We start from the raw sequence: 26,031 nt of genomic DNA on the forward strand, positions 1-26,031 counted from the left end.
GGGAGCCCAGGGGGAAGGGTGGCAGCTTTTTCAGTTTACCCCCCTTTCCCCTGGCACTGCAGCACTTTCTGTGCAGGGCTGGACCCCTGTTGAGGAGCTGGGAGTGCTCTCCATGGAGGTTTACGCTCTCTGCAGAGGAAGAAGCAGCAAGTTTTGGTGGGAAGCAGCACAGATCAGATCATCTGAGATGGGCTGTGGGTGGATCCCTGCCTTTGGGGGAAAAGTAACAAAGAGTAAAATGCCCAGTGAAGTCCGTGGCTGGAGCAGTGGCAAGGAGGGAGCTGAGCTGTCCCTGCTGGGAGCTGCTCTGTGCTGTGGTTTCAGCGCCAGTCCAACATCGTGGCAGCCCAGGAGCAGCCTTGGGAAAGGGGAGCATTGGGAAACAAACAACTGAAGGTTTAGTGCAAGAAACAGCCTGAGCTGCAATACAAAGGGCCATTACAGGCTGCTGGATCCAGATCCTTCTTTTTAAGGTTCATAGTCACATCAGTTACTCTTTGCATAGACCTCAAACATCCCCCAATTCTGTTTCTCACCACACTGTTTTTTGTGGTAGAACTGATTTGCTTTGGAGTTTGAAATCTTCTTTTCAGCCTACTTATGTTTGTATCTAGTTCAAGCCCCTTTGCTGCAGTTGTCTCAGTAACCTGTCCTGTTTTCTTCTTGGTGTTTGGGTTTTCAGTGTACATTATGGAGAGAAGGTTCTTCCCGAGGTTTCCCCATGTTTTCAGACTGGTTTGCTCAATGAGTGAAATCCAGGGGGTTTGTGGTGTATCTTTCTCTTAGTTTACAGCATCAGCTTCCCATGCAGCTGGAGGTGACTCCCTGTGACCAGTGACATCAGGCAGTCCTCAGTCCTTGTCCAAAATCATGATCCTGTCCAATGGATTCGGGCACTGAGCAGGACCATCAGCTGTCTTCCTGGGAAATACCACATCCTGCTATCGGACTAGTCTGTCATCCTTGCCTGAAGACCTGGTTTTCTATCATCCTTAGAAGCTTTTGTGTTGAAGTAGAATTACACAATTTCCTGATCACCAGGATCATCAAGTCCAGCTTCTGGCCCTGCACAGAACAACCCCAAAAATCCTCCCATGTGCCTGAGAGCAGTGTCCAAACACTCCTTCAACAATACAGATGTGAGTCTTCAGAACATTTCTAGAATCCAGTGAGTCTGGATGGAGAAACATGGGTTTTGTAATTGTTTCCCAGCAGACATGGTCATGCAAGAAGCATTTGTCTGGTCAGGAGCTGGTTTGAGTTGGGCTGTCTCATTAGTACCCCATTTCTGTCTTACTTGGGTATTCCAAAACTTGGAATTTTACTCAGTTTCTGGCTCTTGCACCAGAGACAGTGAACTGATGGTAGGTCTAGAATCAGGGAATTCCCTGGGAGCATTCTGCTGTGCTGTTAACTGGATGCCAAAGGAACGGGCAGAGCACCTCAGTTTATTTCACATTTCCTGGGTGATTTTTTGGTTTGGTTTTTGTTTTAAATTTAGCAGAATATGGAGCTCCACAAGAGATTGGTTCTGTTATTGTAGAGGTGAAGGAGGGTTGGAAGGGAAGTGTTGAGGAAGGTAACGTGCTTCCTCTGCTGCCCATGCTGTGGCCATGTGGAACTGACACTTGACATCTCTGCAGCAGCCTCTCTCCATCCTGGGCTTTTTTCCCGAAGAGGTGACACGGAGGACAGCAAATCTGGTTCTCTAGAGGAGTCTCTGCTCATTTCTGTCCCTTACCTCACCAGCTCCTTGGTCCTTGGCCCTGAGAGAGTCCTGCCTATCCTGTTCCTTTCCCTATATCCTACCACATGCTCCCTGTCTTCCTTCTCCTGACTGTGGCATTGTGAATGGTTCATGCTGGTGTCCTTGAAAGAAACAGCCTCAGGTCAAGTCAGGTCAGCTGTTGGCAGTGGGCACAGTTGGGTATGCAGAGGTGGGAGGTAGGAGGTAGAAGACTTGTGGATTGCTCAGCTGCGATCCTGAGCAGCTGGGGCAGAGGGAAGCAGAGGATCTGGACAGCACAGATGGGGTTTTTTGGAGTTGTGTGTGGATTTCCATCAATACAACAAAGCCAAGTGTCCATCCAGAGTATTCTGGACAAGGTGCCATCCTTGTCACTGCAAACTACGCTGGGGTGACCTGGAATCCCCCAGTGGCCGATGGAATGACCCTCAAAGGGAGCCCCACCAGAGCCAGGCTGTGGTGTGAATGCTGTCCCTGCCTGTTCTGTGACCCAGTTCCAGTCCGTGGCTGCCCAGTTTGCTTTGTGGTGGAGTCCCCTCCTGCCGTGTCCACCGTGAGCCAGCTGACTGTTGGGTCAGGACTCAGCCGTGGGAAGGGATTTTTGTGTTTGGTGCATTGTGGTGGTGGTGGTTCCACGGCTCCCCCACAGGTGCCAGCAGTCACCTCGGAGTTGCTGTTGTCTGTTTAAAGAGCTGTCCCCTGTTCTGGGCTGCCCTGACCCATAACCACTGTCCCTTGTGCTTGCAGCTGACGCTGACCATCTTGCGGCAGACGGGGGGGCTGGGCATCAGCATCGCGGGGGGCAAGGGCTCCACGCCCTATAAGGGGGATGACGAGGTAAGGCTGGGCTGGGTCACTGCTCAGGCACCTGCCTTGGGGCCTGCTTCTCTGTCGCCTGCGTGTCCTCGCACCTGAGCGTTGTGGGGCCGGGGGGGAGCAGCCCCAAATCCCCCCAAAGCAAGACCCTGCCCCTGAACCAGGGTGGTCTGACCTGGAGCAGCCGTGGGAGCAGAGGGTTCTTCCCCAGCTGTGTCCTGGGGCACAGGGTGTGGGGTTGTTCCCCTCCTGGTGGCATCAGCTGCATCGTGTGCCAGTCCCACTGGAGGAGGGTTAATGTGCCATTCCCTGGGGACAGCCCTGCCGTGGAGTTTCTGTCCCCCTTGTCACCTTGGGGTAGCCCTGCAGTGAGGTTTCTGTTCCCTTTTCCCAGCTCCTGAGCGGGTTGATGTAGTTGCCACGTCCCCTCATTGTGGGTTCAGGACTCTCCTTGGAGCTGAGGGGTCTCTGAAGGGGTAAGGAATGGGCTCTCCATATAAGAGATGGTTTTGTTTCCAGGGCATCTTTATTTCCCGTGTGTCTGAGGAGGGCCCTGCAGCTCGTGCAGGGGTCCGTGTTGGTGACAAGCTTCTGGAGGTAAGGACTTCTGTGACAAAGCAAATGCTGCTGGTAACTTGGAGTGGAGGTGTGAGACGGATGGGGATGGGTTTGCATCACACATGTTTTAGACCAAATCGAGCATTAGGAGATGTGTAAGGGCTGAACAAAATCCTCAGAGACAGTTGTTTAATTTGTGTTACCATGAATCTTTTATTGCTTTATAAGCTCCTGCATTTACTCTGGCCCAGCTCTGAAGTATTGTGTGACCCAGGTGGGAAAAAATACATCCCCAGCAGGCTGAGCTGTGCATACCTGGGCAGGGCAAAAGTGAACCCTGTAAAATAACTTGTTTCCCAGGGAGCCAGCCATGGGAATTGTTTGGGTGGGAAGGCACCTTAAAACCCATCTCATTTCAGCTCCTGCCAAGGGCAGGGACACCTTCCACTAGACCAGGTTGCTCCAAGCCCCATCCAGCTCAGGCAGCCTGGGCCTTATCCCCTGGTTCTCCCTTACGTGCCACGCTCCAGGTGACCTGCTCTGTGACATTCCCCACACTGAGGGACTGTCACACTGACAGCTCCAGGTGTTCCAAGGATGTGAGCAGGTGGATGGCCCTTCCGGAAGATGAACCTGAGTTGTGTTGAATTTTGTTGGTGGAGATGTTTCTGTGTGAGGGTTATCTGTCTGGGATGTTGCCTGTAGGGGTGATACAGGTGTAGGGAATTTACGACTCCCTGTGGGAAAGAATTCCTCTGAAAGGAAACCATTTCCTTGGTTTCCCTGACCTGGGACAGGTAGCAGGTGCTGTAAGAATGCAGGAAAACTTCCCAGAGGTCTGGACACAACTGTGGGAGGAGGGCCCGGGTGAGGCAGGGCTGAGCCAGTTCCTGGGGCAGCAGTGGCTGAGTTGGGGCTGTGTTTGAGAGGAGACTGTGTGTGAGATTTGGGCTGTGTGTGAGGGGGGGCTGTGTGTGAGATTGGGGCTGTGTGTGAGGGGGGGCTGTGTGTGAGATTGGAGCTGTGTCTGAGGGGAGGCTGTGTGTTGTTTTGGGCTGGGTGTTAATTTGGCTGTGTGCTGGTCTGGTCTGTGTATTGGTCAGAGCTGTGTGTTGGTCAGGGCTGTGTGTTGGTGGGGCTGTGTGTGAGGCTGGAGTGATGTTGTTTTGGGCTATGTGTTGTTTTGGGCTGTGTGTTGGTCAGGGCTGTGTGCTGGTCAGGGCTGTGTGTTGGTTTGGGCTGGGTACTGGTCAGTGCTGTGTGTTGATTTGGCTGTGCGTTGACTGGAGCTATGTGTTGATTTGGGCTGTGTGTTGTTCTGGGCTGTGTGTTAGTTTGGGCTGTGTGTTGGTCAGAGCTGTGCTGCTCCGGGCTGTGTGTTGTTCTGGGCTGTGTGTTGGTCTGGGCTGTGTGTTGTTTTGGGCTGTGTGTTGTTTTGGGCTGTGTGTTGTTTTGGGCTGTGTGTTGTTTTGGGCTGTGTGTTGGTCAGAGCTGGGTGTTGGTTTCGGCTGGGTGTTGGTTTCAGCTGTGTGTTGGTTTGGAGCTATGTGTTGGTTTGGGCTGTGTGCTAGTCAGAGCTGTGTGTTGTTTTGGGCTGTGTGTTGTTTTGGGCTGTGTGTTGTTTTGGGCTGTGTGTTGTTTTGGGCTGTGTGCTGGTCAGGGCTGTGTGTTGGTCAGAGCTGTGTGTTGTTTTGGGCTGGGTACCTGTCGATGCTGTGTGTTGATTTGGCTGTGCGTTGACTGGAGCTATGTGTTGGTTTGGGCTGGGTGTTGGTCAGAGCTGTGTGCTGGCTGGAGCTATGTGTTGATTTGAGCTCTGTGTTGGTCAGAGCTGTGTGTTGGTTTGGCTGTGTGTTGGTTTGGGCTGGGTGTTGGTTTGAGCTGTTTGTTGGTTTGGAGCTATGTGATGATTTGGGCTCTGTTTTGGTCCAGGCTGTGTGTTGATTTGGGCTCTGTGTTGGTCAGCGCTGTGCTGCTCCGGGCTGTGTGTGTGTTGATTTGGCTGGGTGTTGGTTTGGGCTTGGTGTTGGTTTCAGCTGTGTGTTGATTTGGAGCTATATGTTGTTTTGGGCTGTGCGCTGCTCCGGGCTGTGTGTTGGTTTGGGCTCTGTGTTGGTCAGAGCTGTGCACTGCTCCGGGCTGTGTGTTGGTTTGGGCTGTGTGTTGCTCCGGGCTGTGTGTTGATTTGGGCTCTGTGTTGGTCAGAGCTGTGTGTTGTTTTGGACTGTGTGTTGGTCAGGGCTGTGTGTTTTGGGCTGGGTGTTGTTTTGGGCTCTGTGTTGGTCAGGGCTGTGTGTTTTGGGCTGTGTGTTGCTCGGGGCTGTGTGTTGCTCCGGGCTCTGTGTTGGTCCGCGCTGTGCACTGCTCCGGGCTGTGTGTGTGTTGATTTGGCTGGGTATTGGTTTGGGCTGTGTGTTGGTTTCAGCTGTGTATTGGCTGGAGCTATATGTTGTTTTGGGCTGTGTGTTGTTCTGGGCTCTGTGTTGCTCCGGGCTCTGTGTTGCTCTGCACTGTGCGCTGCTCCGGGCCGCGTGTGACGGGAAGCCGTCCCTGTGTGTGCCCAGGTGAACGGCGTGTCCCTGCACTGTGCCGAGCACCACGTGGCCGTGGAGGCGCTGCGGGGCTCGGGCAGCTCCGTGGCCATGACGGTGCTGCGGGAGCGGATGGTGGAGCCGGAGAACGCCATCACCGTCACCCCGCTGCGCCCCGAGGACGACTACAGCCCCCGGGAGCGGCGCGGGGGGCTGCGCTTCCCCGAGGGCCCCGAGCCGGCTCCGGACACACAGAGGTTTTCCACCTGCCTCGTGCGCAACGAGAAGGGCCTCGGCTTCAGCATCGCCGGGGGCAAGGGCTCCACTCCGTACCGGGCCGGGGACACGGTCAGTCTCATCCCCTGGGATCCCCGAATCTCCCCCGTCCCTGGGCGTGCAGCGCTGCAGCCTGGCCCTGGGCTGGTGTGCCGGGTGGTCTCTGAGAGCCAAGTGTTCCTGAGTCAGGGAGCCGTGGAATTCCAGTGTAGTTTGGGTTTGGAGGGACCTTAAGTGTCACCGATTCCATCCCCTAGTCGTGGCCAGCTTCCGCTGTCCCAGGTTGCTCCAAGCCCTGCCCACCATGGCCTGGAACACTTTGAGGGATGGGACAGCTACAGCTTCTCTGAGCAACCTGTGCCAGGGCCACACCACCCTCAGAGGGGACAATTCCTTCCTGATATCCCATCCAACCCTGCTCTCTGCCAGTCTGGGAAGCCGTTCCTCATGCTGTCACTGCAGGCCCTTGTCCAAAGTCCCTCTCCATCTCTTTTATAGAAGGAGGGGGGCTGGGGCTCCCAATCCCTGCCAGTGATATCTAATCCTGCTGCTGCCCTCTTGGCACAGATTCCAGGCTCTGGGCCACAGCAGGGCTTTGCTGTCAGGGGCTCTGGGAGCAGAGGGTTTGTGTGGAGTGGGGAGCAACTAGAAAGTGTCAGGGCAGGGGAAGGGTCTGTGGAGGGGAGAGGACTGAGACCTGCCTGGGAACACCTTTGGAGAGCCAGGCTCAGGTGAGGGAAAGCCGGGGCTGCTCCGACCTTCCTGACTGTGCTCCAGGGCATCTTCATCTCCCGGATCGCCGAGGGGGGCGCAGCCCACCGGGATGGGATCCTGCACGTCGGAGACCGGGTCATCTCGGTGAGTGTGTGGGCCCTTCCTCCTGCAGGGGCTGCTGCTCTGGAGCTGGGTTTTGGGGGTCCTTTTTTCAGCTCCTGAGCCTTCTGGGAGAGCGTGTCATTTGGGTGGCTCTCTCCTGTCTGGTGGTGGGTTCAGTTACACCTCCCCTTTCCCCAAGTGCTTTATGCAAGTGCTTTTCCCAGGAATGGCACAGAGGGAGGGGACAGAGCAGCACTGCCCCAGCCTGGTGTCCCTCTGGAGCGTGGTGTCCCTCTGGAGCCTGGTGTCCCTCTGGAGCCTGGGTGGTGGCTGGGGGGCTCGGCCATGGGGAGATGGGGAGCCCCTCGGGGCACAGGGGGGTGGCAGGGTCAGCGTGGGCTGGAGCAGGAGGTTCCCTGGGGTCTGTGGAGCAGTGCAGGGGGACCTCAGTGATTCCCTGCTTCACTGGAGCTCTGGCCTCGGCCTCCCGTCCTGTGCGTGTGGATCTCACTGCTCTAACCTCGTGTCTCTGCTCCTGGTCCTCACTCCCCTCCTGCGGGAGCCTCTCCTCCACCTCCCACCCTCCTCCCACGCTGCATGCTGCCTCTGAGGGAACCTCCAGATCCTGCTGCTGGTGGTGGGTTTCTGGCCCAGCTGCTGTGCTAAGAGCACGTGTTACCACAGCGCTGGCGTGAGTAAACACTGATACAGCCTCGTCAGTGCTGGCTTCTGTCTGCTCTACCCCTGGGCTGGGGCTGTGCTGTATTTGCTCAGGCACAACGTTTTGGTGGAGCTTGGGCCCAGGGCTGACACTGGTGTCTTGGCAGGAAGCTTGAACTGGTATAGCATCTCCCACTCCCCAGAATCAATCCCTGACTGTGATTAATGCCAGATGGACTGAACTGTTTTAGATTTGCTCATGTTTTGATGCTCCATGGTATGGAGACAGTACTGAGGCCCATCATTTGGGGTCGGTTTGCTCAACCTGTGGAAAGAGGAGACACAAAACCTTAGAACAGATTCAAAAGTGAAACCTGTCTCCTCCCTGCTTCAGCAGCTCTATTTATATCTGTGGGCAGCTTCATAGGAAAAGCAGATCTAATTCCCTAGTAATAGCACGCAGTGCATTCCTTATGGGATGTGTGAGCTCATGTCCTACAGAGTTCAGGCCTCTGCTGGGTTCTGACGTGGCTGAGGCATGACTGTCACTATTCCTGACACCCCCAGCGGGGTCCCCTTGGTCACCTGTGCTGAGGTGTGTGTGACCATACAGGTTTGGTGCTGAGACCCCAGGCTCACCTCTGATGAGTGCAGGAACGTGTCACCTTTCAGGAGAACACTCACCAGAACTGCTCCCAGAATTTCCAAGCCTGCTCACCATACCCTTTTGAATTAGCAATTGCCCGTTTTTATTGGAAAGCTCCCACGATGCCAGGTTTCCTGGGATGTGGGTGCATGGGGAAGGGGAGGACCCTTGCTGGTACAGGGCTCATAGGTCCCTCAGGCAAAGGCCCATTTTCAAAGCTGTGGTCTCCTGGTCGTGCTCAGCTCTCACTTTGCCAAAGAATTCTGTTCTCTTAAGAAAATAAATACAGCACAGCTTCCTGCTCTTCCCCTGTGCTCTAAATCCTCCTGGACTTCTTAGCAGAAGAACTGGGATTGCTCCTTTGACCTTCTATGGGGAGCTTTGAGCACATGGATTGAAGAGCCCAGCCTAGGTCTCCCCTGAGTTAACACCCCTCGACATGCCCCAGTGACTGTCACTCACTCCCCGGATTCCCTGTGTTCCCGTGTCTCTTGGGAGTCATTTTGGTGGGTGAAGACACTGCACAGGGACCTGCTGGGGGGAGTGCTGGAGTTGTGGGAAGGGAATCCAGCAGGGACGCTGCAGGATTGGGAGCAGTTGCTAAGGGCAGCTGATACTTTTGGGGTGGGACTGGGAAGAAAACGGATTGTGGGGAGATTTAGGATAGTGGTGAGGGACACATGGATGAGGCAGTGTGACCCCTTAGTGATTGGCCAGGATGATACAATTCCCTGGCACACAGAGAAATGTGTGGAGCAGGGAAAGGACAGACACTGTCCCTTTCCCAGGGCACTCGGGGAGCCATGCTGCATGGCTGGCCTTGCTCTCTGTCTAGATGAAGGCCATGGAAAATTAGCTGTCCAAAAGCTGGGTAGCCATCAGGATTGCCAGGGAGTGGAGAGTTCCTGGGTGAAATGCACCGAGGGCTGTTACATTTGAGACACCTCTGACTGCTCTGGTCCCTGCTCCAGGGAGGCACCACCATCCTCTTCTGGTCTGACCCCATCTGCCCCTGTCAGGGGCAGGAAAACAGAAGAGGGGATGTGAGAAATGAGGGTGGGTCACGCTGCTGCAGATCTGTGTGTGCAGTGTGATCACAGTGCTGCAGAGTCAGAGCAAGGCTTGGCTTGGAAGGGACCTTAAAGATCATCTTGTTCCCACTCAGTGAGCATGTCTGGCCTTGATCTGGTGACAGAACCAAGGAGCCAAATCTCTCCTGCATGTTGCCTTTGTTAACCATCAGAGGACCTGAGGAACCCTCCCTTCCCAGTCCCTGGACACACGGCTGCTGCTTTCCCTTCAGCAGGGATAAGTGCAAACTCCAGAAGGAACACGCTGCAGACACAGCTGGGCCCAAATCACAGAGGCTGGAGGGGGGCAGTACCTTTCCAGGGGCACACCTGGGCACAGGTAGTGCTCACAGGGCAGGAACAGCAGCCAGCTTCTCCCTGGTCCTGCCCTCAGGCTCAGGATTTATCTTGCTGGCAGAACGTGCACACATCCTCCCTTCCTCACTCCAGTAAATGCTCCTGTCGGCAGGTCTCCAGCCTCTGCTCCAAGCAGCAAGGTCTCCAGGCTCTTTGTCAGACCTCAAGGCTTTCATCCAGCTTCTGGGCCAGCCACCTCTTGAGTCTTCCCACGTTTTGGATTCTTTGTTGATGGCTAGTCCAGCTTGAATTTTACCAGTAGCTGTTGCAGAACAGAGTGAACTGGCACAGTAAATACAGAATGTGAGAAGGCAGAGCAGATGTGGACTCAAGCCCAGAGCTTGGCCAGACCAGCACTGACCAGCAGCCTCTTGTTCTCCCCTGTATTTCCCTGTGCTTGTTCCTCACCTCCAGTCCTCTTTCTGTTCTGCTACACGTCCCATAATAAGTGCTGCATATTCCTGCAACACCTCCCTCAAGCTTCCTGCAACCACTTGGCCCTTTCCTACAGGAGATGTGCTGAGACAAGCCCTTATAATTTCCATTTCTTCTACGAATCAGTTTCCAGGTTTGGTCACACTTCTCTGGTGTGGGTGATTCCTTTGGGCAGCTGTTTCTGGTGACTGCTTTGAGGATCCATGTGGGAGTGTCTGAGCCCTGTGTCTGTTACCTGCACTGGGTTAAGGGCCAGGCACCTCTGGGGTTAATTTGTTACCTCTCCTGCCTGATGCTCTGTCCTGTGCTCAGCAGCCATTGCCCAGGTTCCTTTCATCCCTCCTCTTCCTCTTCCTGTGGGCATGTGCCAGCTGCTACCTTGACGTCCTTGTGGCTCCTGCCAGAGGTGTCCCTTGGGGGACAGTGCCCTCAGCAGAGGTGACACCGTGGAGTTCCCAGGGCAGTCCAGGGCTGCCTGTGCCCCTCCCTGCCTGTCCTAAGGAGAGCAGTCCCCACAGCTGTGGGTGGGGAGAGTCCTGGAGGGTCACGGGTGGTCTGGACAAAGCCCTGGAATGTGTCAGCTTAGTCCAGAAACTGCTCTCTGGGAAGGAGCTGGGAAGTACCAATCACATTTCTGGGAATGAGGCAGTGGGGAGTTGGCCTCTGTACAAAGCCCAGTTGCTGGGACTGTTACAGTCACGTTGTTATTTCATGAGCTGATCAAACCCCGTCTTGGCAGCTCCTTTTTCATGTCCCCATTGTGCATTTTGGCAAGCTTTTCCAGCACCTAATGACTAGAAACCATTTAATTTTCAGCTTCAGCTTTTTCCTGACAAGTTTTGTTGTTTTGGCTGGCTGTGTTCTCTCAGCTCAGCTCTCTTCAGGTTTCTGCCCCTGGTACATCTATAGAGAACAGTCATGTCCTTTCCAGTCCTTTGAGTTTCTAGGGAGGCAGTTTTAAATCTTAATTTTGTAGAAGAGGCTTTGTTCTTTCAAATCTCTCTGTACCTGGGGTCAGTTTTAATGCCCTAGAGGTGGAATCTTCCCTGGGCTCCCATAACCTTGCCCAGCTTGGGCAGCCAGTGGCCCGGTGACAGGTCCTGTCACCCATCAGATCGTGCCTGCAGTGTCTGTGTAAGGGCTTTGGGTGACTGTTGAGGGCAGGTGGCTCAGTGACAAGGCTTCAGCGCGTGCTTGTGTCGTGGCACTGCACTGCCAGTCGCTGGTTTTGCCTCTCCCAGGAGACATTTGGCTGCAGGAGGTGGAACATCATCACACCTGGTCCCCTTGAGCACTAGTGCAGGGAACATGGGAAAGGGGCAGGAGAGCTGAGGAGGAAGGGGACTGGGATCAGAGGAACGAGCAGGTGCCTGTTCCCCTTTGCCAGGTCAGAGGGAACTGGGTTAAGAGGTGCTTTGGGGCACAGGCCTTTGGGCAGGGGCCAGCAGCAGGACAGGGCTCCCCGGGGCTCCCCAGGGCTCGGTCTGACGCCGAGTTTGCGGGTCGTTCTAGATCAATGGGGTAGACATGACAGAAGCCAGGCATGATCAGGCCGTAGCGCTGCTTACCGCGGCCTCCCCCACCATCGTGCTGCTGGTCGAGAGAGAGGGCCCGGAGCAGCCCGGCGAGGGGGGCACGCCCCACGGCCGCATGCACTCCCCCCCGCCGCCCCCCGGGCCCGGGGACAGCCCTCCCGAGGAGAGCCCTGCGCCGCCCCGGAGCCAGCTCTGCAAGGGCCTGGAGGATCAGTACCCCATCGAGGTGAGCGGGGCCCTGGGCAGGGTGCAATCCTGCCTGGGATCCGTGTGATGGGGGTGTGATGGGGAATGGCCCTGCTGGGTTACTGGTGTGATGGGGATGGTCCTGCTGGGTTATTGGGGGTGTGATGGGGGCTGGTCTTACTGATTTATTGGTGTGATGGGGATGGCCCTGCTGGGTTACTGGTGTGATGGGGACTGGTCTTACTGGGTTATTGGGGGTGTGATGGGGAATGGCCCTGCTGGGTTACTGGTGTGATGGGGACTGGTCTTACTGGGTTATGGGGGGTGTGATGGGGACTGGCCCTGCTGGGTTACTGGTGGTCTGATGGGGGCCAGCCTTGCTGGGTTATTGGGGGTGTGATGGGGACTGGCCCTGCTGGGTTACTGGTGTGATGGGGACTGGCCCTGCTGGGTTATTGGGGGTGTAATGGAGATGGCCCTGCTGGGTTATTGGTGTGATGGGGACTGGCCCTGCTGGGTTATTGGGGATGTGATCCTACTGGGTTATTTGGGGTGTGATGGGACTGGTCCTTCTGGGTTATTGGTGTGATGGGGACTGGCCCTGCTGGGTTATTGGGGGTGTGATCCTACTGGGTTATTGGTGGTGGGATGGGGACTGGTCTTACTGGGTTATTTGGGGTGTGATCCTACTGGGTTATTGGGAGTGTGATGGGGACTGGTCTTACTGGGTTGTTGGTGGTGTGATAGGGACTGTTCCTGCTGGGTTATTGGGGGTGTGATGGGAGTGGTCCTGCTGGGTTATTGGTGTGATGGGGATGGTCCTGCTGGGTTATTGCTGGTGTGATCCTACTGGGTTATTGGGAGTGTGATGGGGACTGGTCTTACTGGGTTGTTGGTGGTGTGATGGGGACTGGCCCTGCTGGGTTATTGGTGTGATGGGGACTGTTCCTGCTGGGTTATTGGGGGTGTGATGGGGGCGGCCCTGCTGGGTTATTGGTGTGATGGGGACTGGTCTTACTGGGTTATTGGTGCTGTGATGGGGACTGGTCCTGCTGGGTTATTGGTGTGATGGGGACTGGTCCTACTGGGTTATTGGGAGTGGGATGGGGACTGGTCTTACTGGGTTATTGGTGGTGTGATGGGGGCCAGCCTTGCTGGGTTATTGGGGCCTGGAGATGTCACTGTAGAAAGGTTTGAGCTTGGGGTGGAAGGGACTTGAACTCCATCCAGACCCACCACCTGCCATGGGCAGGGACACCTTCCACTATCCCAGCTTGCTCCAAACCATCCAACCTGGCCTTGAAAACTGCCAGGGAGGAAGTAGCCACAGCTTCTCAGGCAACCAGTGCCAGGGCCTCCCCACCCTCACAGGGAAGGATTTCTCCCCAGTATCCCATCTAACCCTGCCCACTCCCAGGGGGAGCCCATTCCCCCTTGTGTCACTCCAGGCCCACGTCCAAAATCCCTCTCCAGCTCTCCTGGAGCCCCATTCCATGGGGAGTTCCATGGGGAACTCCCTTGTCCCGAGTGTTCACCTTGTCCTTACCTGTGTAAAACACCCCAGCTCCATGTTTGTCAGTGTTTATGGTCTGTGTGTGATATCCTTCATTGCCTTTGACACTGCTTCTTCTGCCTTAAGGAAATTCACCTGGTGAAAGCAGGTGGTCCCCTGGGCCTCAGCATCGTTGGAGGCAGTGACCATTCCAGTCATCCCTTTGGGATTCATGAGCCAGGTGTCTTCATCTCCAAGGTAGAGTCCTGGGAAAGCTGCTCTGAGTGTTCCTGAGCTGTTGATTATTGGGGTCAAGGTGAAGGATTTTGATGTGAGTCCAGATGTACAGGATGGATTTGTGAAATAAGGGCATAGGAGAGGAATATGTGAAGGATTGTTTGTACTGGATGTGCTGCTGCTGGAGCCACCTGAGGGCATGTAGAAGCCTCAAACCTATAATAATCCATGCTGAACCCTTTGGAGGGATCCCGGTTAGCGTTTGAAATTGCTGAGTTCACATTGGCTTTAATGAGTCCTGGGAAGATGCTGGCATTGCAGAAAGCCAGCCCTTCCTGGGAATGTGCTGCTGAGATGAGTGTGTCACTGCTGGGGCACCCAGAGCTGCTCTGCTGCACTCGGGCCAGTGTCCTCTGATCCCACGTTCCCATTCCAGTGGTGACATCAGCTCATGCCATTCAGGGACAGCACACAGGCTGGCCAGTGGCTGCAGTCCTGCACCCATTCCCTCACAGTCCTGCACAGCCATGCTCCTTGGAATAGGGATGCTGGAGAGGACATCCCTGCTGAGCTCCTTCTACTTCTTTGTCCCTTGGAGATGCTGAACCTGACTCCTCTGACACCTGTGGCAGGGCCAGGCCTTGTTAAGGGCTATTTGGAATTCTAGGAGTGATGCCTGCCAGCTCCCTTCATGTGCCCGTGGTTTTCTTGCAGTGCATCAGCAGGTCAATGAGGCAGGATTTACTCTGCTCAAAGCCCAGCTAACTCTCTCCCACCATCCCTGCTTGCCCATGTGCTCACAGATTTCACCCATTCCTTGCTGACTCCATTTTCACCAGGAGCACAGGTTTGGTTGTATGTTTAGACCCTCTGTAGCTCCCAGTAGAGCACTGGGTGGGGACTGGAGCAGTACTGGTGCTGTCAGTCCTAAAATAATGGCAAAGATGGCACAGGATTGGTTCAGATTGAATTAGGAATATGAGAATAACATATGGAATAGCACATCAAAGCACATCCCACCTCGTTCCCTGCCAGTTCCCAGATCTGTCACCTCTTAGGGAACTCTGTCTGCAGAGAGAGGGCTCAGAGCAGGCTGCAGTGTGGCACAGTCACACCTCCAAGGAGGACAGGCCTTTCCCTGTGCAGCTGTGCTGCTGGTCCCGTGCAGGTGATCCCGCGGGGGCTGGCGTCGCGCAGCGGGCTCCGCGTGGGGGACAGGATCCTGGAGGTGAACAGCATCGACCTGCGCCACGCCACGCACCAGGAGGCCGTCAACGCCCTGCTCTCCAACGCCCAGGAGCTCACCATGGTGGTCCGCAGGGACCCAGCCCCACCTGGCATGCAGGTGGGTTCTGGGGAGGGGGCACTCACACAGGATGGCTCCTGGGGGGAGTTTCTTATCAGGCTGGAGGTCCAGGACTAGGATACAGCCAGAGTCCTGGCTGGAATTTCCTTCTCCTTTGGTGGAATCCAGCCTCTTGTACGTGCATCTCCAGCTGAGGTGTGGTGAGGATCTCTTGCCATGGCCTGGTGACTCTGTCATGGGGGAACAGAAAAGGACAGCTCCTCACTGACAGGAATAAGCTGCCAAACGAGGGGTGGGGCTCATTCAAGCCCTTTTCAGGGCATTTAGAATTGTGGTCACTCTGAGGAGTGTTCCCTGAGTTGAACTGGACCCGGAAACAGGGATACTCCTCTGTGTTCCCAGGAAATATGCATTGAAAAGGCTCCAGGAGAGAAGCTGGGCATCAGCATCCGAGGTGGAGCAAAGGGCCATGCTGGCAATCCGTTTGATCCCACTGATGAAGGCATCTTCATCTCCAAGGTACCAGAGCACCACCTCTGCAGGCACTGCCAGGGACAGGGGTGATTCCTGGGGGAACTATTGGAATATGCTCTCAACTTTCACTGCTGCATCAGCTCTGGAGATTCTCCCTCCAGCAAAGGAGACAAATCCTTGTCCTTTATATTTTCTCCTATACAACAGCTACACAGTTTCTTGGTTTATTTCCTGCTTGCCTTTATTTTGCTTTGTGTTTCTTCTCTTGTGTTTTTTCCTGTAATGCAAATACACACATTTCCTTGTACCCACACTCCTGTTGGTCCCCCTGTGCCTGTGGCTTCCTGCCCACTTACACGTGTAAGCTCTTTCCTCTTTCCATGGAAAGCATCAGGAATTCCTAACCTTTTCCCTTGTGCCATTCTCTGTGTGTATCTTTGTTCCTTTTTCAGGTGACTGCTTGTGTCACACGTATTTCTCACATCACTTTTCCTCCAGAAATTACACATTTTGTTGTTCCACATACGCTTATGTTTATCAGTACATGCTCCTCCCAACCCTTTCCAAAAAGTTTTTATTGCCTCTTCTTCACTGGCAGCAGAGCACAGCAATAAGTGGTGTCATTTTGGTCTTGCTGCTGACAAAGAGGACTCTGAGTGTTCACCACAGTGTCACTGGTTCCCTCTTTAGCTGGTTTTTTGGGCTGAACTGATGTGAGTTATCCTCATGGCTGAAGACATTCGATAATTGGCAGTCAGCCCTGATAATTGATAATTGGTTGCTGTTAAGGCAAGAGAACATTCAGCATTTGTCATTACTTGGCTGTAACTGCTTTATCTGAATTCTGAAGTTAAAAGAATACATTCCCTCTTTCAGACTGACCGTTGCATGTTCACCTGGGACGTTCCTAACAGCAGGAAAAGAAAACCTGGGATTATTCTAACTGACAGTTATTCTGAGTAATTTGGTTTGGTTTTCTGTCCTGCAGCATCACAGCATTTGGGGGTTCACAGTTTACCCCATCTCCCCTCCCTGTTTTTCCCAATACTTGTTGGTTTAGCCTACAGAGGACCAAAATGCTGAACTTCCCCACTCTCCCTTGAGCTGTGTTACTTCCCATAACCTCTCTTACTTGTACTTTCTGGAGGGGTTTTCCTGCCTCTGATTTTCCCTGGATATTTGTGGTAACCGAGAGACAAAGTGGTGCTTTTCCTCTTCTTCCTGTTTGCATGTCTGATCCCTGCCTCCTTCCTCCTTTGTTTGTCTTCATTTGCATTTCCACTGTGTCTCTCTCTCACCACAAAATTATTTCTTTGTGAGATGCATCATGACGTGACAGCTTTTCCTTCCCACCTGCTTCTTTCCTTCGGGCAACACATTTCGAATTCACAATTCTAATTCACCCGGTGAATCTTTTACCTCACGTGGAAGATTCTTGCACAGCTGTTCCCTCCAGCAGCCTGTGCAGGTTGTGCAATGCTGCCCTCTCCATCGATGCCCTGCTGGCAGCTGCAGCTGTGTGTGCCCTCCTCCCCGTCCCCACCGCGATCCCCGTGGTCTCGTGTCCCCTGTGCAGTGACCCTCTGTCCTCCAGGTGAGCTCCTCGGGGGCCGCAGCCCGGGACGGGCGGCTGAAGGTGGGGATGAGGATCCTGGAGGTGAACCACCAGAGCCTGCTGGGCATGACACACACGGAGGCCGTGCAGGTGCTGCGGGCCGTGGGCGACGCGCTGCTCGTGCTGGTCTGCGACGGCTTCGACCCCAAGGCTGCGGCTGCCATCGAGGTGAGCGCTGCAGGGCAGGTGTCCCTGGAGCCACCACTGTCCCCACACGTGCATCCCAGCTCTTTCTTCAAACAGTGCTGCCTTTTCCCAACCTTCTGCTGGGAATTTTGGGGTTTTTGAGGTGCCAGGTTTCCAAGTCTGACCTGTGATATGACCCGGAGGGGATCTCCAGTCCAGAAAAGCAGTGGGCCCTCAGGACTACCTTTGTCCTGCTGGTTTCAGAGCTGTCACACAATAGCACTGCACTGAAAAAAAAATTGTTTTCAAGCTGATTTTCACTAGGATATTTATGCCCATTTTTTCCTGGCCACTGTTACATTTACAATAAATGGTCTAGCTCTTGAAATGAATCCCCTGCAGCCCCCCGGGGCTAGCTCAATTTCCTGAGAGGCTTTGGGGGAATATTTCAGGGATAAGGCAAAAGATCCAAAAGAGGCTCTTACACCCAGGGTTGATCCAAGATGTTTATTCCAGGAGGGGAAACGAGGGCAGGAGGCCCAGAGGGCAAGGGAGGTCCAGAAGGAGGGCCAGAGGGCAAGAGGAAGAAAGAGAAAGAACAGACCCTTACCAAGGTTTCTGCCCAGGGGGGATGGCTGGACCTCAGCCAGTTGGGTCAAGAAAGGAAGGAAGGGTAAAACTACATGGTTACAGGCTTCAGGGGTCCTGGGGAAAAACCATTCCCCAGAGAAATACAACAGCTCTTTATTGGTGTTCGTCTTTGCCACAGGGTAGAGCTTCCCTGGAGCAATCCTGTGCCCTCTCAGATTTCTGTTTGCAAGGCTTAGCTAGTCAGCTTTTGTATTCTCTAGTAGAACATGAAGCCAGTCCCTGCTCACCTTGTCCCCTTCTTGCACCTGGATCAGTTTAAATTCAGCTTGCTTAGACCTTGGGTTCCTCGAACAATTGTCAGCCTGAACGGCAGAGATGGAGCTGGATGCTCTTCAGGTCCCTTCCAGCCCAAACCAGGCTGGGATTCTATGGTATAAGGTTTCAAGTTGTTGAAAGAGTTCTGTTTCTAACTTGCTTGGGATTGTCCTGTACCTGGGAGGCTGGAACAGGGAAGTTTTGGAGTGGCACTCTGTGGGCTTCCGCCAGGTGTGATTTTCTGTTTGCTTTGCAGATGTCCCCAGGCATCATTGCAAACCCTTTTGCTGCTGGCATTGGGCGCAAGAACAGCCTGGAGAGCATCTCCTCCATCGACCGGGACCTGAGCCCCGAGGAGCTGGAGCTCCTGCAGAAGGTGTGTGTTGTGCCTGAGCTGGGAGCCTCTTTCTGGAAAGCTCTGGTGTCTCCCTTGGTGCATGCAGCCTGCAGAGTGCTGTGGATGGACATGGCCTGGGATCTACAGGACCCACCACTTGGATCAGGAACACGCTAGGAGGGGACTGTGACACCTTCAGGAGGGTCTAGATGCTGCAGGGGTGGAGAGAGAGCACTGGGTGAGGTGGCTCTAACTCTGCTCTCTCCTAGGAGATGGAAATGGTGAGAGAAGCCACTCAGTGGGAGAGAGAAGAAATGGAGAAAGTGGTGAGAGATTATCTGTGTAGCAGAATCTGTTTGTGGCAGTGGCTCTGCCGAGTCTGTGAGTCCCAGGGAAGGTGTCACAGGTTATCTCTGCTCCACTGTAGTGCCATGGGAGCTCTGGATCTCTGCCCCATTGTCAGTGCCATGAGGTGGAGCTCTGGATCTCTGCCCCATTGTCAGTGCCATGGGGTGGAGCTCTGGATCTCTGCCCCATTGTCAGTGCCATGGGGTGTAGCTCTGTATCTCTGCCCCATTGTCAGTGCCATGGGGTGGATCTCTGCCCCATTGTCAGTGCCATGGGAGCTCTGGATCTCTGCCCCATTGTCAGTGCCATGGGGAGCTCTGGATCTCTGCCCCATTGTCAGTGCCATGGGGAGCTCTGGATCTCTGCCCCATTGTCAGTGCCATGGGGTGGAGCTCTGGATCTCTGCCCCATTGTCAGTGCCATGGGGTGTAGCTCTGTATCTCTGCCCCATTGTCAGTGCCATGGGAGCTCTGGATCTCTGCCCCATTGTCAGTGCCCCAAGAGCTCTGGATCTCTGCCCCATTGTCAGTGCCATGGGGTGGAACTCTGCCCCATTGTCAGTGCCATGGGGTGGATCTCTGCCCCATTGTCAGTGCCATGGGTGGAGCTCTGCCCCATTGTCAGTGCCATGGGGTGGAACTCTGCCCCACTGTCAGTGCCGTGGGGTGGAGCTCTGCCCCATTGTCAGTGCCATGGGGTGGAGCTCTGCCCCATTGTCAGTGCCATGGGGTGGATCTCTGCCCCATTGTCAGTGCCGTGGGGTGGATCTTTGGATCTCTGCCCCATTGTTAGTGCCATGGGGTGGAGCTCTGCCCCATTGTCAGTGCCATGGGGTGGAGCTCTGCCCCATTGTCAGTGCCGTGGGGTGGATCTTTGGATCTCTGCCGCATTGTCAGTGCCATGGGGTGGATCTCTGCCCCATTGTCAGTGCCATGGGGTGGATCTCTGCCCCATTGTCAGTGCCATGGGGTGGAGCTCTGGGCATTCCCTCTCTGCAGTGCACTGCTCTGTTGCCCTGGCTGCTCTTTGGCTTTGCTGTACTTCCCTGTGCACCTCTCTGGTGATGTTCCTGTGGTATTCACAAAGACCACCTTTGTTACTTGCTGGTACCTCCTGGCCAAACTGCAGCTTCAAGAAAAATGTCCAATGAACTTAGAAGTCCCAAATTTAATCAGTTTTGTCTGTCCAGCACCCTGTGACTGGCAGAGCTTTTGTGAGTAGAGATGAGAACACACAGCTTCCAGCTGCCCTGAGTGGAGGGGTGATGGTGTTGGTCAGTCACAGCTTTGTGCTCTTCAGTTCACATGGTCATTTCTCTGCTTTGCTGTGGGAGTTTTGTGTGTGCCCACGGGCCTGGCCTTTCACAGGAGAATTTCACAGAAAGAGACCAGCAGGCTCAAGCCTCTTGAGGACTTAATGTTTCCAGTCCTCCCTCTTAAAACAGTAATTTATCTAGTCAGAATCACTGGAGGAAGAGGGAAAACTGAATTCTTCAGTGTTGTCAGTGGGGAATCTGCTCTCCTCATTGCAGGGATTGGACAAAGTTGACCCTGGAAGGTCTTTTCCAACCCAAACCATCCTGACTAATTTGGGTAGGAGGGACCTCAGCAGTTCCCTTGGTTCAGCCCAGAGCAGAGGAAATTTGGATCAGATTTAGGTTTTTCCTGTGAAATGTCTCATTCCTTGCCTGGGAGGGAACTCAGAGTGGTTTGATGTGGTTTCAGCAAACCTGATTTCCTTGTGTTTCTGTCTGAGCAAAGGATGTTCCTGCCAGTTTTAATGTTGGCAGTATATGGATTTGAATATGGATATATGGATTGAAATTCGTTGCAGGAGATTTCAGGTACTGTGGGTCAGTATCAGCATTCCTAACACCTGTGAATGTACCAAATGTGGCCCAAACTGTTCGGGCTGAGCAGGTGGCATTTGTCCAGGCTCAGGTAGAGAAAGACTTTGCCAAAATTTATAGTGAGATTACTTAAAAATACTTGGGTCAGAAAAAACCCAGAAAAAACCTTTATGACTGGTGAAGTAGCAGTGGCCATATGTCATTTTAAAAAACGCTGATATATTTTGGTGCTCCTTTCCCTGGTGTGCCAGGAGGAGGCAGCAGTGGATGCTCCAGGCTCCTGGGACCTCCTGGGATCCTGAGGCCCATCAGCAAGGACACGTTTTTCTGCTGGGCCTTTCAGACCTTGAATCTGGAATTATGTCTCTAAAACTGGTTTTGATGATTAAATTAATCCCAGTGATGGAGTCAACTCTCCATCGTGGCCATTGGAATACTGAATAAAGGAAATTCCTGTCCCAGTGCCAGACTCCTGGTAATTTCTGTCACCCTTCTTTGGACTGTTTTTCTTACTCTTCAGTGTTTCATATTCATTCTTGCACAAGAGTAAGAAAGACCAAACGTGTCTCCAGCTCACAGCAGGCTGTGAACTGAGTAACTGGGAGGCATTATGCCTTTGCTCTACTCATGGTAGAAGTTTTCAAACCCATTCACTGCTGACACCTCCTGCCTCTGGTTCTTAGGTAATTCAGTTTCTAGTAGAAGTGTCAGTAACTCTGAGTCTCTGTGGACTGATTCCTGGGGCTCTCTCCTGGCTCTGTAGCTGGAGTTATTTTTCCCAGCCACTGTCAGAGATGGATTTGGAGTGTGCCACAGCTCCATCTGGCTGACTGGTGCTCCTGTCCCTCCTCAGAATAGGACCTCAGAGAAGAGTCACACACAGATTAGTGTCACCTGCAACCCTCACCCTACAGAGAACTCTTGGCCAAAACGAGCATAACCAGATTCAGAACAAACTTTACCTTAAATCTCCCTCAGTGTCGTTTTGGGAGCTGTGATCCTGCAGAGCATTAGTGACTTCTCATGCTGCTTGTCCTTGCTTGGAGGTCAAGGGGTGATGTGGGGCAGGGGGAATCTGTAAAGAACAGGGAATCATTAAAGAACAGGGAATCATTAAAGAACAGGGCCCAGGTGCTCAGCAGAATTTTCAGTTGACTCCCTCTCAGCTGCCTTTCACCTCCCAGTGTCAGGACTTGTGGACCAGCTGGTTCCTGCTGGGGAAGAGCAGCTGAGAGGAGAGTGTTTCCTGGACAAGGGAAGGATGCTGCTGTGCTGTCCCCGGGCCTGGCTCTGCCCAGAGGTGCCAGGTGACAAGTCACAGAAACACGAGTGCCCAGAAATCAGTCCTTAGGACAAGTCCTGCACTGTTCCCTTCCTCTTGCAGGCTGAGGAAGCCCATGGCTGGGGCTTTTGGGATTAGTCACTGGTCACTCTCTAGTGCCCCTCAGTGCTGAGTGACCCTCAGCTGAGCTGAGCTGACCTTATGCCAGGACCTTTGTTTGTATTTGCATCATTCTGTAAGTGATGCTATAAGCCAGCGAGGCCTGTGCTCTGTGGGTTTCTTTTTCCATTCCCTTCCTGCCTGTCCTCTCTGTGCTCCATCAAGGTGTCTCTTCCAGCAGGAGCAAGCTCCTCCTCTCCCTGGCTGTAGCTTATGCCTGGGGGCACTGCAGCTCTCCTCACTTTCCCCAGGACTGTCCCTGCTGAGCACCTTGGGGACACCTGTCCCCTCTCACCTGTGGCACCAGATGATCTTGTTCTGTCCCTGTCCTCCCTGCTGGCAATAACAGAGCCAGTGCCAAATCCCAGCTGCTCCTTCCCCAGGCCCAGTGTTGGTGCTGGGTTTCTGCTCCCCCTCTGCTGGTGCTGGCACTGCAGCCGTGTCCCCTCAGCAGCTCCTGCCCAGCATGTGTGACCTCTGTGCCTCTCTCTTGTCTCTGTGCTCTGCTCTGTGTGTCCCACGGAAGGAGCGGATGCGTAGGGAGCGGGAGGCAGCCACGCAGCAGCTTGAGGAGGAGGCGGAGGTGAGCAGCACAGGGGAAGGGCTGGCGAGGCTCAGAAGAGGGCTACAGCTAGGCTGGGAGGCTGGAGAAGTCCCCAGAGAGAGTTTGTTCCCCAAAACATGTGTCCTCCACTCCCTCCCCTAAAAGGATGTTGCTTTGGGGATAAGAACTGAAGAAATGTGTAAGGGATTGAGGAAAACGGGTTAGAAACCTTGGCTTCTACTTTATTATTATTATAAAGACAATACATGGGAAGCAAAATTGCATGAAGTTGTACAGTGAGTCTGAGTTAAGTTTGGAAAAAGAAGCTGTAGAGGAATTGCAGAACTTGCATTCTTACGTGTGTCCAGATCCAGTCGTTCAGGATGCTTTTAGAGCAAAGGGGCAGGTGTGGCTCGTTCTCTCCTCCATAGGGAAGTGGACATGGGGAAAGGATGAGTGGAGGGATCTGAGCAGTAGTGGGTGGCCAGGGGTCCACAGTGACACATTCTCTGTGGGCTTTCTCAAGCCTGGCTCCTGTCACAAGTTCACCTGGTTGTGTTTTGAACAATTCCAACTATTTTTTCAGGCAGTGGGAACTCGTCAGAGTTTGGGGATTAGGCCTTGGGTATTACTGGGGTGGTTCCCTTTTTCACTGCCCTTTCTCAGTGATTCAGTTGACCTTGGGCTGACCTGTTGCTGGTGTTTGTGGTGTTTTTACCCCTCTCCAGAACGTGCCCAGTGAACCCCTGCGCCTGGACTACCGGACCCTGGCAGCGCTGCCCAGCAGTGGCCTGCAGAGAGGCAACCGTGCTGTGAGTGGGGCTGGGGGTCCTGGGGGGCTGGGGGTCCCTGCAGGGGGGCAGCAGGGGGCTGGGGAGGTGTGATTCCCGACGGGAAAGGCCCTGGCCTCCGCCTGTGCTGTGCTGTGAGAGGTGAGCATCCTCTGCCAAGGAAAACTGGGCAGCAGAACCGTGGGGGACTGAACCAGGAGGTAGCTGCAAAAGAAAGATGGGAATAAGAAAATGAGGAGAGCAAGAGCCAGGCAGCTTTGCCTTTTGGGAAGGGAAGTGGCCAAGTTTGAGAAGATGCAGAAAGCAGAGTTGTGAACGGTAGGCGGATCCACGGACGGCTGGGACAAGGAATTCTGCCAATCTCTATATTCTAGAACATGTGGGTTTATTGCAGGGTCGGGGGTAAAAGGGCCTTGGCTTCAGCCACCAGCCTGGGCTGGAGGGGAGTCCCAAAGAGAGAGGGAGAGAGAACAGCAGGGGGAGAGCTGAGAGAGAGCAAAGGGCAGGGGGAGAGAGCAGGAGAGAGCGAGAGTAGGGGGAAGAGGAAGGGGGAGAGTTAAGAGGAGAGGTAAGAGTAAGAGGTAAGAGCAAGTCTTTATTATAGTACATTATATCTCCTTTTGTGATAAATATTCTAATTTTCAGTGACCAACCAACACAAGACACAAAATCCTATAGAATCTACACACAGCCTGTAAGAACTGCTACATTACCATACTGTGTTATATTTCAAACTCTAAAAACTACTCTTTAGACTTCTGTTTTGCTGCATTGACCTTTGGAGCCCTGAGCCAGAAGAAAGGGATTGTTCAATCCAAAGGGATTCTCCTTCAGCTAGACCATTGTTTTCAGGTTATATAGGAACTAAACTCAGTATCCTACAACTCAAAGTCAGCTTTCATTTCTATCCCCATTATAGGTTTCATATTTTCAGAATCTTTTGCTAAGCAGTCATATTTATAAGGTTTCCCTGATTCATCTTCCCCACCAGGGAACAAGACAGAAAGAACAGCCTGGTGGGAGGGAAGGGGCTGTGACTGGGAAAGTGCAGGGATTTGTTGTGGAAGGAGCAAGCTCCAGAAAGCTGCCAAGGAGGGAGAGAAAGGTTGTTCCTGACACAGTGATGACAGTGTTGTGTGCACAGCTCAGTTGTAAATCCATTGTGGGTTGCTGTTTAGGAAGCAGGAGGAATGAGGGTGCTGAAACTGAAAATATTAAAAGTAGAAGTTTAAGGCCAGGTTGGGCAGTGCTTGGAGCCACCCATCTGGTGGAGGTGTCTACCACTGGTGCTTTAGTGGAAATGTCCCTGATCTTGGCAGAGGTGGGACTGGCTGGTCTTTGTTTCCAGCCCAAACTACCCTGAGATTCTGTTAAATCCAGGATTCCCCCAGGCTGCAGAAGTGAGGTGGCTGTGGCTGTGTGTCGTGACTGAGCCCTGTCCTCCTGTATCCTGCTGTGTATCCTGACTCCTGCCCTGGGCATTCCTGTCCTGTGCCCTGCCTGGCAGTCCCTCATTTGTAGCAGCCAGGAGAAATTCCAGATTTCACAAACTTCACAGATTACAAATTTACCTCTCTCCTGTGGTGTTTAAAATCTCATCTCTCCATCTTTTCTTTCTTTTATCTTTCCTGCTTCACACCCATTCTACTGTCTACTGCCTTCACACATCCTCAGTCTTCTTCCTTTGCTCCTGTTGCAGCAAAATCTCCCTTTGCTGGCATCATCCCATTCTGCATTCCCATTCCAGTGTTTCAGGATCATCCCTTTTACCTTTCCTGTCTCCGTCTCATTCCAGGCAGACAGGTCTCCTCTCCTGTTCTCCTTCCTCTGTTACTCCAGTAACAACTCTGCTTTGGCTCCAGCTCTACCTCCTCTTGTTCCCACACTTCCCAGCTTTTGGGTTTTCCCTCTTGCTGTTCACATAACAAAGCAGTGTCAGGAAAAGGTTTATTTTTAGCATCTCTGAGTGTAACTCAGGAGCTGGAAGAGGGGGAGAGGCAGCAGCTGCCTCCGTGTGGGACAGCTCAAGTGTGGTCCAGAGCAGAGCAGCATTTGGGGCTGTGCCTTGCAGCCAGGGTCAGCCTGGGAACGCCAGGAATGGGAATGTGGGGCTGGGCACAGCGGGGTGATGGGCTATAAATGTCCCATTTCAGGGAAGGGTCCACGGGTGCCTCTGTTTGTCCAGCTGTCACCTGCCCTGTCTCTGCTCTGGTTTGAACAGTACACCTGCCTGGGACAGGGAGGTTCTGGTGGTCCTCCAGGAGCTGCCCTGGCCTGTGAGGTGGCCACTGGAAGGGTCAGTCCAGCCAGTGGAAGAGCAGGCAGGTCAGTGATGGATTGTCTATCTCTGGACAACCTCATCCAAGTGACTGATGCTCTTGGCCTGTTCCCATCGTGGTTTTCTCTTTCTTCCTGTCTCCAGGCCAATTCTCAGCACAGATGTTCTTGTCTGAGCAGTGCTGGGTGTCTTTTACTGCTGTATAGTAATGGTAATGGGTGTCTTTTACTGCTGTAGAGTTGGGGCTGCAGGGAACTGTTCCTGTCCTCACCGTGCCACACGAGGATCTGTAGGGAACTCCTCTTGCCGTGGAGCAGGAGGAGGTGCAGGTCCATCTGTCCCCTGTGGAACAGGAGATGGAGATCTCTGCACTGACCACTGTAACTGTGGGTGGAATTGGTCATGAGGATCCCCCAGGAACAGCCACCAGAGAAGGGAGCAGGTGGTTGTGTTGCTGCATCTGGGTCCTTTTGTGAGCAGGATTTAACACAGGCTGATGAGGTGCCCTTTCTGTTTGTCCACTCAAACTGAAAATTCCCGTTGGAAGCAGCATGGGAATGCTTGCTTGGGGGATGCTCCAGTGCACTGCAGGCTCTGGATAGAGGCTGTGGCTGCCCCATCCCTGGCAGTGCCCAAGGCCAGGTTGGATGGGAC

At 53.6% G+C, this 26,031-nt stretch overlaps 1 protein-coding gene across 2 annotated transcripts in view; it reads left to right on the forward strand.

Moving 5' to 3' along the window:
* Positions 1-26,031, forward strand: part of SCRIB (scribble planar cell polarity protein) — a 108,117-nt gene that overhangs the window by 49,739 nt on the left and 32,347 nt on the right. For both annotated transcript variants that reach the window (XM_066337751.1, XM_066337743.1), the window contains exons 17-29: positions 2,495-2,584; positions 3,083-3,160; positions 5,686-6,000; positions 6,706-6,786; positions 11,425-11,673; positions 13,273-13,383; positions 14,531-14,707; positions 15,071-15,187; positions 16,737-16,925; positions 18,046-18,165; positions 18,396-18,452; positions 22,291-22,347; positions 23,037-23,120. In XM_066337751.1, coding sequence (XP_066193848.1) covers positions 2,495-2,584; positions 3,083-3,160; positions 5,686-6,000; positions 6,706-6,786; positions 11,425-11,673; positions 13,273-13,383; positions 14,531-14,707; positions 15,071-15,187; positions 16,737-16,925; positions 18,046-18,165; positions 18,396-18,452; positions 22,291-22,347; positions 23,037-23,120 — 1,725 coding nt within the window. The remainder of the gene's footprint in view (positions 1-2,494; positions 2,585-3,082; positions 3,161-5,685; positions 6,001-6,705; positions 6,787-11,424; positions 11,674-13,272; positions 13,384-14,530; positions 14,708-15,070; positions 15,188-16,736; positions 16,926-18,045; positions 18,166-18,395; positions 18,453-22,290; positions 22,348-23,036; positions 23,121-26,031) is intronic.

Source organism: Sylvia atricapilla, chromosome 1 (assembly GCF_009819655.1).
Source record: "Sylvia atricapilla isolate bSylAtr1 chromosome 1, bSylAtr1.pri, whole genome shotgun sequence".
In the NCBI taxonomy this organism is placed as follows: Eukaryota; Metazoa; Chordata; class Aves; order Passeriformes; family Sylviidae; genus Sylvia; species Sylvia atricapilla.